Genomic DNA, 14,451 nt, shown 5'->3' with positions numbered 1-14,451 from the left:
ACTCATGTGTCTTGTCTTGTCTGTATTCCTTGATCTAGATTTTTGGATGATTTGTATTAAATTTTTAAAATTAGCTTCCCAATCTCTTGTTCTTTCTTGAGATTGCCCTCAGGTCTTCAGATCCTTTGGTATTTTCTCCTGGTGGGTATAAAGATCAAAAAAGAAATTCAACAATACTGATAAATAGAATTTCAGCATCATAACATTGGCTTTGCTACATCGTGATAGCAGTTACAGGAAAGGGAACATCAAAACACCCCAAAGTCAGTTTGAATGTAAGGAGGAGACAGAGACCGCAGCCATTTTCTGATATCCCTCGGATAACTGAACTGTGGTTTTATTGCCAGTACCTCAGATGCTTCATGTGATTGGCATCTACTGGCTGCCCCTACTCCTTTTAACCTGTGGTGTGTGTTCAGTCACTCAGTTGTGTCCAAGTCTTCGTGACTCCATGGACTCTAGCCCGACAGGCTCCTCTGTCCATGGAATTTTCCAGGCAAGAATACTGTGGCAGTTGGTTGTTTCCTACTCCGGGGGATCTTCCTGACCCGGGGATAGAACCCTGGGTCTCCTGCATTGGTAGCCAGATTCTTTACCACTTGTGGTGCTTGGGTAGCCCCCCTTTAGCCTAGTAAATATCATTTGTTTTGAAATAGCAAAATTCAGAATTTTCCAGATTTCTTCCCCCTACCTCCTTTTTTTCATTTTATATTTAAAATTTTAAGCGTATACAGTTGACTCTTGAACAACACTGGATTTAATCCACGTGTAATGTATAGTCGGCCCACTCCATCCATGGTTCCTCCACATCACCAAATTCAACCAGCTACAGAGTGTGTACTGTGTAGTAATGTAATATTTACTGTTTAGAAATAGCCACGTATAAGTGGACCCATGCAGTTCAGATTCAAAAATTGTTTGAAAGTCAACTGAATTTGATTTGTGTAATCCAGACAGTAGTTCCTTCCTGTAGCATTAGATAGTTATTAGTTACTCATTGACATTAATTATTTATTTTATTATATATATATATAGTATAGTTATATATATAGTATAGTTTTATATATATATATAGTATATATATATAGTATAGTATAGTATACTCTATATATAGTTATATATAGAGTATAGTGATATATATATATATAGTATAGTTTTCTAGAAACAAGCTTCCAACATACTCTGTGAGGTTAAGCAGGTATTAACTATATTTAAATATATTCTTAATTGTCTTGCTACTGAACTTACATACCCTTCTTGACTTTTAGGTTGAAAACTTGGACTCTTGTTACTATGTAATTGTTTTGCTGTGCTTCCAGTCCATGGAATCATTAGGCCATTTCCTTCTCAGTGGGCACTTTACTCTTTTAGTCTGTTAAATATTTTAATTCCTCACCTCTCCTCTCCAAAGAAAAACTGGTTTCTCTTAATTTTTTTTTTCCTCAGTCATATGAGGTTGTTTTTTTTTTTTTTTTTAAGGCCAGAAAACATATTTATTTGAAATTTGTGAAGACTTCAGCTCAGGAGTCACAAATCCAAGAAATACTGAAATTGTGTTCCACAAATGAGTTGTTTCTCAAACTGCTCGTGAGACATTTTAGGTGTTTCATTTAAATGAAATGGTGCTGATTTTCAGGCTAATGCTATTGGTTAAATGTTGATGATATATTTTTGTTTTTCTTCTATTAAGATTGAATCTGTTTCTCAGCCACTGGAAAACCACGGTGCCTCTGGTCATCCTTCAGAGTCACTGTCTGCTAAATCGTGTGGAGCGTTGAGACCTGTCAATGGAGTTATTAACACGTAAGTTTATTTCTTCTGCATACTTCTGTATGCTCATCAGGCTTGTAAAAGATGAGTTTGAGGCTTAGTTATCCCTAGCCAGGACTAACGCTGCTTTAAAGAAGCAGAAACCTTATCACTTCATAATATTGTGCATGCCTCCTACTGTAGCAAGTGTATTTTAGGTAGCATGCTGATGTACTTTCCTGTTACTTACTGTGGCCTAAAATTGTCCCAGCATGGAGGAAAATTGAAAGTCCTGAGGTTATTATGAATTGTTGTGATTAGCTCTGTCTTTGTAGAATTCCCCAGAAGTAAAATCCTCTACTCTAGAACAGATTAGATTCCTAAAGGCTGTAAATTTGTATTTTTGAAAGATAAGGAATCCTTCTGCAAGTGAACAGTGAGTACACATCCCTAATAGGCAAGATTCACCATTAGAACTGGTTCTCAGGCAGCTTATTAACATTTGCAAAAGTTCACCATTTTCTTACCAGTTATAATTTTTTAGACTTTTAAAATTTTATGTTTTTGTTGTTGAAGAAAGCTGAAATCCCTTAGAACCTCCTGAGTTCACTTACTGACCTTTGCATTTTTCAGACACAATAGAGTAACATCCACCAAGAGCCTTACAAATAAGCACAGACACTGCATCCCAATTTAGATTAGCAGACATCAGCATCAAGAGGTGATCTCTGTGCTCTAGAACACTTGTTTGAGTCTGTAAATATTTGCAAGTAGAGGTGGTTGAACCAATATTAGAGGCTTTGTTTCTTTCCATCTTCTGTGAAGTAAATATTCTTTCTTCCCCTTGTGTAGTCTTCAGCCTGTCTTGGCAGACCACATTCCAGGTGACAACTCTGATGCTGAGGAACAGTTGCATAAAAAGCAACGACTGAATCTAGTTTCTTCATCAACTGATGGCACCTGTGTGGCAGCCCGAACCCGTCCTGTGCTGAGCTGTAAGAAACGGAGGCTTGTTCGACCCAGCAGCATTGTGCCTCTTTCCAAGAAGGTCAGTACCAGTGAGACCTGGTCCTTGTTAAAGTGAGCCAGATGCTCAGATAGAGGTAATAGTCCTTGCCAACTTTGGTTCATTTACCCAGTGTTTTCCACACTTGGCTAACTAACAAGGCTTCCTGCAGAGCTTTAAAAGATACTAGGTTCCTGAGCCCTGTTTCCTAGAGATTCTGGTTAGGTTTGCTCTGGAGTTGGGCCTGGGAATTGTTTTCAAAAAGTTAGAAAGCTCCTAGGTGACTCCTCAGCCAGGTTTGGAAACAATTGGCTTGAGATTTTTAATAGAAATGGGGGAGAGGAGGTTGTGAGTTCTGCCATCAATTACATGAAGGAGAGCAGTACGTCTTCTTTCTTACTGTTTTCACTGAAAATGGCAATGTGGAATGCTTTACTTTTAAATAAGAATCTCTGTTAAAATCTCTTAAGTTGATGATACTAAATGAATGTTTGTCTTTACAGACAAAATGGAAATTATTTTATATCTACAGGAAACTTTGAATTGCCGACTTTTCAAATAGCAGGGTTGGATTTATTCTAAAACCACTAAAATAGTACTCCAGTTTAAAAAAAAAAAAGGAGTGATTAAGAGCATTAACTTTGAAGAGGACAAATTTTGGTTTGAATTGTGGCACTGCCACTTAGTAGTTTTTGTTTGGGGCATGCTAACACCCCAGTCCACCCCAGAATGCTTCGGAGATCTCATAGGGTTGTGTGAAGATTAAATGAAATGTATGTAATTTGCCTTGGGGGTATCTGGCTGATGAGTTTTACTAGTACATGGTTTCTGATGGTGTTAACACTTTTATTTTTATTAATTCATTTATTCAACAACAACAACAAAAATTTTTGAGCTTCTCCAATAAGCTGTAAAAGAGCTCTGTGCACTGGGGATACAACACTAAAAATAAACCAGACAAAAATTCTTATCCTTGTGAAATAATCTAAAGGATAGAAAGAGAAAATAATACATGAACATCTATTGTTTCATTTTCTGTTTCTACCCACTAAGTTATTTCACTGGAGTAAGAATTTTGTAAATAAAACAATAGGTGAAGTATATGGCATGTTCTGTAGTGTTAAATTTGGCTTCCCTTGTGGCTCAGCTGGTAAAGAATCCGTCTGCAATGCGGGAGACCTGGGTTCAGTCCCTGGGTTGGGAAGATCCCTTGGAGAAGGGAAAGGCTGCCACTCCAGTATTCTGGCCTGGAGATTTCCATGGACTGTATAGTCCGCAGGGTTGCAGAGTCAGACGCGGCTGAGGGACTTCCACTTTCAGGAGTGTTAAGTGCTGAGGAGAAGAATGCAGCAGAGGAAGAAAATAGAGAATGCTGGGAAACTTAGTTGAGATTCAGCCTTGAGGCATTTTTTCATTCTAAGCCTTGGAGACGTGAAAGATAAGAGACTGGGAAGGAATGACTAGTGAAGTGTAGATGGAAGGACAGCAAGGAGTATGTGGTATGTAGAAGGCAAGTGAAGAAAATGTTTCAGAAAGAAAAGCATGATCATCTGTGTTAGGTGCTGCAGACAAATCAAATTAGATGAAGACTGAGACTTGACCCTTCAGTTTTGTGGGGCCAAGGTTGCCTGAGACCTTTGTACACAGTTTTGTTAGCGGTAGAAGAGTGAGATTCTGATTGGATTAGGTTCTGGAGAGAATGGGAGGGAGGGAATTGAGCAAACCATCAGAGATACCACTTTAAAAGAATGTTTCTGTAAAGGAGAATAGAGAAATAGCCTGTTTGACTGAGGGGGATGTTTCTTAAGATAACGCTATTGCAGTATATTTGTCAGTGGGAAAACTGAGGACAAGGAAGAGGCGGGTGATTGGTGCAGTGATTACTATTTGGACAGTAGATTTTCAGTGCTTGACTTGTTTTGTTATAGTATACATTTGGACTGCATGTCTTTGCCGTGATCGTTTTTATTTTTATTTTTTTGCCATGATCGTTTTAAAAGGAAAATATTATTAGTGAATATTACCTATCAAGCTCTAATGTTTCTCTCATCTCTTCCTCAGACTGTCTGCTTTACCAGAAAAGAACTTGATGGGTTTCTCATATTGACATTTGAGTCAATTTTTTATTAATAGTTGTATAAATCTAAATTATTTTCTGAAAGGCTGAAGAATTGATATTGGAAGAGCAAAGAAAACAGTATATTACTTACTGTTAAGCATAAGAAGGTAGTTTTGGCCGTGCCCTCGATGCTTTTAACAAAAACAAACAAAACCTACCAACACTGCCTCATGGAGAAATAGTGCTCTTTTTCTGAGGTTATAGGATGGCCTCCTGGACTCTTGTATCTGTGAAGTAGCAAGGCTTCTTGTTGGGACTGACAGTAGTTTTCTTCCTGTTCATGCCTAAAAACTGGTGTACTTTTGAAGGTACCTGTATGTATTTAAAATAAGGGGGAAACATACAGAGCATACTAAAGACCCTTTGGTTCCAGTGCCAATGTCTAAAACAGAATCTTCCTGACATATGCAGAAATAAGCTACATGGGAAATAAGACAAAGAAGTCATTTTTGTTTGGGAAAGAAACCATCTGCTGATATTAGCAGTTATGCTGGAGTTCTGCCCTCGTTGGAGACAAAGGCCATACTCTCTATCTTAGTTGCTCACTGTGTCTCCAATGGATCCTCGATTAGTGATACTGAGCAGGTATATTGCCCTCTCTCATTTTGAGGTGATGGATTTGCCAAGCAAGTTTATTCAGTAGTTTTGGGTCCCATCTGTGTTCCAGGACACCTGGGCTTCCTTGGTGAATGAAAGTCATTGCCCTTATGGAGCTTACTTTCTAGTGGTAGAGTGTTCAGAAATCACCCAGTACTTCGAACAATAGCTTCTAAACTTTTATGGGATTATAAAGCACATGCAAAATTTTGGAAGGCTGAGATAAAATAAGTAGAAGTAGAAGCTCTAATATTTTATTTACCAACTGTCCTCAAGCGAAAAGAATTTTTTTAATACTTTGAACTGATATTCTGTGATTAACAGATAATGGTGAATAGATCCTTACTTTGATGGTGGACTTCCACCATAACCATTGCATTGGATTTCTAATGGGAAATCCTTCATAGAGAAGTAATGCTGTTACAATGTTAAGGGAACACAGAATTTCTTTATGTATCCAAGTATTTTATCTCTTCATTCAGTTCTTACATGTTATCTATATTCTTGATATTTTGGTCATGTGAAATGAGATCTTTTCTGTTAGTGTTATTTTATAAATGATGTTGATTTTTAGGTATTTATCTTGAAATTGAACACTTTTCTGAACTCTTCCAACCAGTGTTTTTTGGTTGGTTGGTCTTAGTTTTCTAGGTTGGCTTTCTGTCATCACACAATATGACACCTTGTTATGTACTTCTTACTCCTTTTCCTGGTCGGGATTCACTTTTAGAACCATGTTAAGAAATGGTTGTGGTGAGACATTTCTGGTTTGAATGGCAATACTTTTAGAAGGTCACTATCAATTTTGATGTAGGACAGCTGAAAATGAGTTGGGACACTTACAGTATTGTTTGCTGTGCTCTGGAAATGTTTAAAGATGTTAAAGGAAGGGTCAATTTCTTTAAAATTTGTTAGAACTCAAGGTGAAACTGAGATTGGCATCTATTCTATAGACGATTATCCATCTCTCAGATGCTTTCAGATTTACTCATACAGATTTTTATTAAGCATTCTTTTTATATCCTTCTATCTGTAGTTAATATCCATTTCTCAGTCTTCGTTTTATTTGTCTTCTCTTTCTTGATCAGTCTTGTCAGCAGTTTTTCTATTTTATTGGTCATTTCAAAGATCAGTTCTTTGCTGTTAACTCCTTCCTGCGGTCTTGGTTTTTCTCACCCTCTTTGCCTTCATTCAAATGCCTGGTTAATTTATTTTCTGTTCTTTGTTACATAAGAACAAAAGCATTTAACTTTTTGAGTTTTCTTCTGAGTGTAGTTTTGGATAGCATTCCACAGCCTTTGATGTGTGAAGGAAGTGTTTTTTCTGCTATTTGTAAGTTGCCTTTGAGTTTTTTAGGTTTTTTCCCAGGAGTTAAGAATTGAGTTTTTAGATTCTAAATTGTTAGTTTTTCTTTTTAAGCTTTTGTTATTAACTATTAATTTTTATAGCATTTTGGTCAAAATGTTTCTATTGTTTCTGCTTATGTTTGTGGTCTGTTGTGTTGATTTTTTAAAAACTGTCTAGTACAGTTTAATAAATTTATATCCTCTTTGTGACTGTGACTCCTGTTTCCAGTAGTTTTTTGTCTTTCATTTTACTTTTCTTAATACTAATGTTTAGTTGTATGTATTTTTCTCATTAAATTTAAATAAATTTAATGTTTTGTTTTCTATATGATTTTTGAAATAACATAAAAGTATACTTATTTAGGATGGTTTTGATTATAACATCTCAATGTGTGTTGAATATCTTCATATAGCCCCTTTTTTTGGCTGCACTGGGTCTTAGTTGCAGCGTGTGGAATCTAGTTCCCTGACCAAGGATCAAACCTGGGTCCCCTTCATTGGAAGCTCGGGGTCTTTACCCAGTGGACCAGGAAGGAATTTCTTTGTGTGAGTTTTGAATTTGAATCTGTGGTTCTTCAGTGATTTGAACACAGTTTGTTCTTAGATCATCATTTTTGTCCCTTAAAACTCTTGTGTCTTTTGGTAGGCAGAAGAGAACAATTGCTTATTGTGTTTTGTTGTGGCCAATCTTCGTTTCTTTCCTTTTTATTGATAACTGATTTTACTCTGTGCTGTCCAATATGGTATCCACTGTCCACATGTAACTATTTAAAATTAGAATTAAAAAATTCAGTACGTCACCCACACCAGCCCCATTTCAAGTATTGAGTAGTCACATGACTAGTGCTAACGTATTTAGTTGCACTAATACAGAATATTTTTACCATTGCAGCGCTGCACCAGACTGTGCTTCAGAGTGTTTTTTATGTACCCCTGTTTCCTTCTGTTATTATGGAAGAAATGTGGTGACACTTGGTTTTTTTATTCTCTTAAGTTTGTAGTTGCCTCTTTTAAGTATACCAGTTATCGGTATGTTACTGTTCCCTTTTCTTTTTTTTCTAGCTCTTACTATCTGCTCTACAACATTGTTGTGATCATTAAATTAGATTCCTGAAGTGACTGGCATATTTTGAACACAAATAATAAGTATTCAGATGTTAGCTAGCTGTTAATTTTTCTCTCACTGCCTTCAGCCCTTTGGTTCTCCCATAGTGCAAAGGAATGACAGTTCAGTTTATATTTATTGTGTCATCTTGTTGTCCTTTTACTTTACTCTCTTACTTAATAATAGAGGCTATGTTATCTTATACTTTTTTTTTTTTTTGGAGACACCAAAAGTTTCATTAATTGCTTTATTGAACTTGTTTTCCAGAAGTATGTTTTTTCTGAATTTCTCAGATTTGCTTTCTTTTCCTTTGTTCTACAATGTTCTACATGTAATCCCCACGCAAAGGGTTTTGTTTTTGGTTTTTTTCTCTTTCATCATTAAATAATTTTATCTATCTAGGCTATGTATTTATCATTAGGAAAAACTTAGCAGCTGACTGAAGTAGTTACCTGTCCCAGTTCTGGAGGCTAGAAGTCTGACATTGAAATCAATGTCAACCCTTGCCTGGCCTCTGGAAAGCTCCAGGCAAGAATTCTTTCCTGCCACTTTCTGCAGGCAGCCTTAGCATCCTTTGGCTTGAAGCATCATAGCTCCCATCTCTGCTTCCATCTTCACATGATCACCTTCCCAGTGTGACTGTGTTCTCAAGTAGCCTTATAAGGATGCCTGTCATTGGATTTAAGGCTTGGTTGCTCAGTGGTAAAGAAATCTTCCTGCAGTGAAGGAGATGTGGATTTGATCCCTAGGTTGGGAAGATCCTCTGGAAAAGGAAATGGCAACCCTCTCCAGTATTCTTGCCTCGGAAATCCCATGGACAGAAGAGTGGGGCATGACTTAGTGACTAAACAGCAACAAATCCGGTAGTACTTCATATTAAACTAATTCCATGTGCAAAGACTCAATTTACAATTAATGGTCACATTCTGTGGTTCTGAGCAGACTTGAATTTGGAGGTAGGATCCGAGAAGGTGTCACTATTCTTAGTACACTGGCCATTGGTCCTTGTCTTTGCTGCTCATAAGATAGTTGAATCCTTTTCTCATTCTAAATCTAGAAGACAGACTGATCGGTGCTATTTCCAATTTGATTCTTGGATTTCAGTAGTTTTCAAACTTAATATACCTTTGCTTGAACTTTCTTTTATTCCCCCTGCCAGTTTTCTGGCACTCTTCTCTACTACTAAATTTATTATGTGAAGAACTTAAGTTCTCTTTGTATAGAAAAAATTACAGGTTTACCTGCCTCCTTCCCTGATTATTTTAATTCTGTGATGTATAAGACCGACGTAACAAACATTGATGTATGCACCATGCTAAATGCTAGTATTTTAATTTTTTTTACTTCATGTGTTTTTTTTTTTTTAATATTAAAAGAAAGTTACAGATAACCAGTGGTCCTTTTATCTCTTTTATCGCCACTAGAAAGAGGTAACCAAAGAGCACCAAATGCAGTATACTGTCATGTTGTACATATTTTGCAAGTTGGTTTTGGTGTTTTGGTGTGTGTTTTTGGTTTGGGGGTGTGTGTGTGTGTGTGTGTGTTTTAATTCAGTATTGTGTTTTCAAGATCTCCATGTTGATGTACATAATTTTAGTTCAGCTTTTGTAAAATAGTCCACATTTCCTTAAAAGGCACTGCTTGTGGGGTTGAGTATGTTTGTATCCTGTTTCTTGACTTCAGGGTTCTAAATTTAACTCATATCTTTGACTTATTAATTGTGCTCATATCTTCTATATCCTTTGGTCTACCTTCTGTTGGTTTGTTTGAAATCTGTTTGCTATGTGTATTGTGCAAGTTAAAGTGCAATTTGATTGCCATTATAGCCTGAGCTAACCCTAACACCTCTATCATGTCACATAGTTGTCATTTCTTTTTTGTGGTGAGAATAATTAAGATCTAGTCTCTTAGCACATTTGTTGCTAATAATACAGTGGCATCATCTATAATTCATTGTACTGTGCATTAAATCTCCAGGACTTCTTTATCAACTAGTAGGCAGTTATACCCTTAAACCACCTCTCTCATTTCCCTAACCTCAACCTCATTTCTATTTTTTTTTTTATTCATATATGTTCATATAGTTCTAAGATGGCTGGTTTGGTACATCCTAGTTAATGATTGTTATTTCTTCTTCATCTTAATCATTATGTTGTTTCCCTTTTGATCTCTCTTCATGCTTTAACTTTAAATGGGTTTCTTTGATAAGTACACTTGCTAGATACATCCTTTTCCATCTCTTTGTTTTCAGTTTTTGTGTCAGTAATTTATCTGTAATTTGTTTTTATTATTTTAGTTATCTTGCTTTTCAGTCCCTCCCAAATTAGTCATTAAGTTCATACTTAATTACTTATTTACATTTATGCTTCTTACATCCCATTCCATTCTTGATGAATACATGTGGTAGGCCTTCCAATAGTGGTATGAGCTGTGAGGTCTTTATATATTAAAAACATACAGAATTAACGTTTGTGTGTGAAATGTGTATATACACGTGTGTATTTGTGAACGCATAGTTATATTTTGCCTTTATTCTTGAATGATGACTTAACTATATGTAAACTTTTGTATTCAGCACCTTGAAGATAATTTCATTGCCTTCCAATACTTACTGTTGTTGTTGAAAATTCTGGTATCAGTTTAATTGTTTCTTTATAGGTTATCTGTATCTTCTCTCTGGTAACTAAAATCTTTGCCCCCATCCCTTACTTTTGAGTGTTGTGTGTGTGTGTGTGTGTTTTGTTTTTATGCTTTGCAATATGAAGGGACATATTTAGATGTATGAGTTGGTTTTTAGCCACTAGGTCTTGGTTTTTGCACCCTCATTCTGAGAGTTCTTATTTGGCTTGAGTTTTGAAATTTTTCTAATCATTATTTCTTCCGATTTTTCCTTTTCTGTTCTCTTTTTTTAAATATAAATGTCTGTATATTGTTGTTGGTCTTCATTCTCTGTTCCATATTGCTTCATTTCTTTTTATACTTTGCAATTTTATATCTGTCTTCCTATGCTTTATTTCATGTAGTCTTCTCTGACTGTTCCTCCTCTTCATCAGGAGGAACACTAGCTTTGTTTACCAGTTGGGTTTTTTATTTCAGTGTGTACTTCTTTCCTTAGAATCAGTTACTTTTAGAAACATCCTCTTAAGTACTTTTAGAAACTTTTTTTATCCTGTACTTGTCTCATGACTTGTATTCCTCTCACTGTCACTGAAAAATTTTAATATACTTATTAAAAGTTATTTTCTAATTTTTCTATTTCTAGTTCACTGAAGACCACTTCTTCCTATTTCTACACATAGTGACTTCCTTATAACGGTCTGTGTTCTTGTATGATTTACAGTGTCTTACATAGCTCGTCTGGGGCCATGGCCAGGGAGGCGTGTTTTCTGTAGGAGTCTTGTGATCCCTGGACTGTGAAAGTGTCCTTAAACCACAGTTTTTCCATTAGCTTCTGAATAGACTTCCAGAATTCAGGTGAATTTGGACCTCTTACATGAACGTAGGTTGGGATTGGGCTTTCACTTCTTGCAGTTGGCTTTTTCCACCAAAACACGGAGTAGATTTTAAACTTCCTTGCCACTTCTGTGGCTGTTATCCCAAGACCAGCCCTGGCGGTGAATTCTTTTGTTTCTTGCATCTTGGAATTTCTTTCTCCTGATCAAGCCTTTGGCAGTGTGATAAAGTCTGTGGAATTTTATCAGAATAATTTTTCTTTTTAATGCACAAAATAAAAGACATTAGCTTATAGGGGAAACCAAATATGTTGAAACAGTTGTTAAATTTTGTGGTATATAAATTTCTTCAGTTCAGTTCAGTAGCTCTGTCATGTCTGACTCTTTGTGACCCCATGGACTGCAATATGCCAGGCTTCCCTGTCCGTCACCAACTCCTGGAGCCTACTCAAACACATTGCATCAGTGATGCCATCCAACCATCTCATCTTCTGTCTTCCACTTCTCCTCCTGCCTTCAATCTTTGCCAGCATTAGGATCTTTTCCAATGAGTCAGTTCTTCACATCAGGTGGCCAGAACCAAATTATTGGAGTTTCAGCTTCAGCATCAGTCCTTCCAGTGAACATTTAGGACTGATTTCCTTTAGGATTGACTGGTTGGATCTCCTAAATAACAAGATTTAGCAGCAGGTGTAGTGACTGTCTTGATTTCCGAGTAGTGATGAGCTCATAGATAGTTTGAGGTATCTGCCACCACTGTAATGTGATGGGTAAATCAATTCAGAGAGCGCCTCATGCCATGTCTTCCACTCAGAGACTCATAAAAGACATTAAAGGCTTAAAAGTCTTCTGTTTAAAAGAGTATCTTATTTTGTTTCCCAAACTTACTTGATAAAGATAACCTTGGTAAAGTAATCCTGATTAAGCCTGTGCGTGAATTACAGTGATTCCAAGAGAATCATTTCAGAACATCTGCTTTCTGTTCTGTAATCTCTTTGTAGGTGATGTTTGGATACTTGGCAATACTGAAATTGAAAATGAAGCCTTTACCAACTAACATTTTCCATTTCCTAACATCTCATTCTAAAATCATGAGTAGATGAAGTAGGTGTCTTTTTTGTTTAAGCATGCTGAAATAAATATAAAATATGGTGACTTTATTCACAACAATGATTCACTGATGCCATTTTGTTTTTAAGCAGTCTACATATGGTTGTAGGAAAATAAACTAATGAAAGGTTAGACGATTGTACATTTTCTTTCAATATTTGATATACTTGCATTTACTGTTTTAATTGCAGTACACATACACTTGATTTTTATGTTGCTTATACTTCTTAATACCAGTGTACCTGGCATTTTAGATGTCACATAAAAAGTGGTCCTTTCTTAACATACAGCCTTGTTTCTTATTCCCATTTCCAGTTGATTCAGTGACCAGTGCCCTCGTGTGTATCTTGAACTCTTAATTGTAGTCTCTTCCTCAGTGAGCCTGCCAGAAACTCTGCTGTCCAGAGGCTTTCTGCTTAGCTTTTTAGCCTCCTACCTATCACAGCTTCAGGATTCTCCAAATGCCTTAGGAATGGAAGCACCTGACATGTCATTTGTAGTTTCCTGTCCTTTCTTTTCACTGGGAATTTGGCTTTTGAAGTCTCTAAAGTTGTCCCTTCAGCCCTACAAAATCATCAGAATCTCTGCTCATTTCTCTGTACCCAGAAGTGACCCTCCATCAGGGCACCAGATTCTAAGCATCACTCAGAAATCACCCATTGTCCCCAAAAAGAAGCAACTCAACACTTAAGTGGTTCTTCCCCCTCTGGAATATTGGCTCCTCAGTATTGTCATTGTTTTAACATTTCTCTCATATCTTAAAGTTATATTTACTGTTTTTTTTCTTTTTAAATCTGACTGTTCTAGTTCTCAGTAAGAGTGTTGGTTTGCAGTAAGCTATCCATCATACCCACTTTCCTTGCAATTTATTTGTTGAGAAAACTGGGTTGTTCCAGTTATTTATCCTGTGACTTAAAATTTTCTGGTTGTATCCCTGTGGTGTAACTTTCTCACCTCTTGGCATATCTAACAGTGTTTTTTTGGATGTTGGACATTTAATTTTACATGATTGAAGCATAGAGATTATGTTCTCTTCCTTTAAAGAGGCTTTGTTTTGTTGGCAGCTAAGTTATTTGAGTTTCCGTTTTTCCTTTATTAGGAAGAGTGTAGAGTAACCCAGGTCTTCTGGGGTCTTTTCTGAATGCTCCATGCCACTTGACCGGTCACAGTGGGGAAGTCTCTCTGCCACTGTGAGCTCTGGGAACTGTTCAGTCCATAGTTCCTTGGTGGATCTTCTCCTGACCTGATGAAGTTTAACTCTGTACGTGGGATTCTTAATATTCCACGAACGCCTGAGGGAATCTCATGATGATTTCTGGCGCTCTTTTTCTGTATGGCTTCCTCTTCTGAAGAATTCTGCCTCATGGTTATTCGTCACCTGAGCCTCTGCACTGCAGTCTTTGGGAGTTTGTTTCCTCAACTCAGTGGAACCATCACGCTCTGCTTGGAACCCCTCACCTGCTGAGCAGTCTGTGTTGTGCCTCCAGGCAGAAAGCCGGGACAGTCACAGGCCAGCTAATTTGTTTCTGTCTTAAGCTGTGTGTTGTCTGGTTTCCTAGTTTATGGCTAAAAGATAAGCACGATCATTCTTAATCCATCATGGCCCGAAGAAATTCTGTGGGGTCGTTGTTTTCTTTTCCAAAATTTCATTGTGATACTATCCAAACATAGCATCATTGTGTGAATTTTGCAGTGAGCAGCTGTATCTCCTAGATTCTACTGTTAGCATTGGCCGCATTTTACCATTGTATCCATCCCTCTGTATATTCCTTAATCTCTTACTTTTAGTGCATTAAAGTCTTCCTATAGAAACTTAAATCTAGGTTGTTGTTTTGGTAAGGGCACTCACATGAGAAGACATGTAATATCTTGTCTCTCTTGTGTTATTAATCAGTAATGGCCATTGCCTGGACCTCCTTGTTGCATCAGGAGTTGAAGTTATGTTCTACTCATACCATTTATTGTTT

At 36.9% G+C, this 14,451-nt stretch overlaps 1 protein-coding gene across 3 annotated transcripts in view; it reads left to right on the top strand.

Annotated features, from left to right (window-relative positions):
• Positions 1-14,451, top strand: part of KANSL1 (KAT8 regulatory NSL complex subunit 1) — a 140,264-nt gene that overhangs the window by 103,667 nt on the left and 22,146 nt on the right. For all 3 annotated transcript variants that reach the window (XM_068976047.1, XM_068976046.1, XM_068976048.1), the window contains 2 exons: positions 1,691-1,803; positions 2,602-2,797. In XM_068976047.1, coding sequence (XP_068832148.1) covers positions 1,691-1,803; positions 2,602-2,797 — 309 coding nt within the window. The remainder of the gene's footprint in view (positions 1-1,690; positions 1,804-2,601; positions 2,798-14,451) is intronic.

Source organism: Capricornis sumatraensis, chromosome 8, assembly GCF_032405125.1.
Source record: "Capricornis sumatraensis isolate serow.1 chromosome 8, serow.2, whole genome shotgun sequence".
In the NCBI taxonomy this organism is placed as follows: Eukaryota; Metazoa; Chordata; class Mammalia; order Artiodactyla; family Bovidae; genus Capricornis; species Capricornis sumatraensis.
This window is presented reverse-complemented; position numbering and strand designations above follow the sequence as displayed.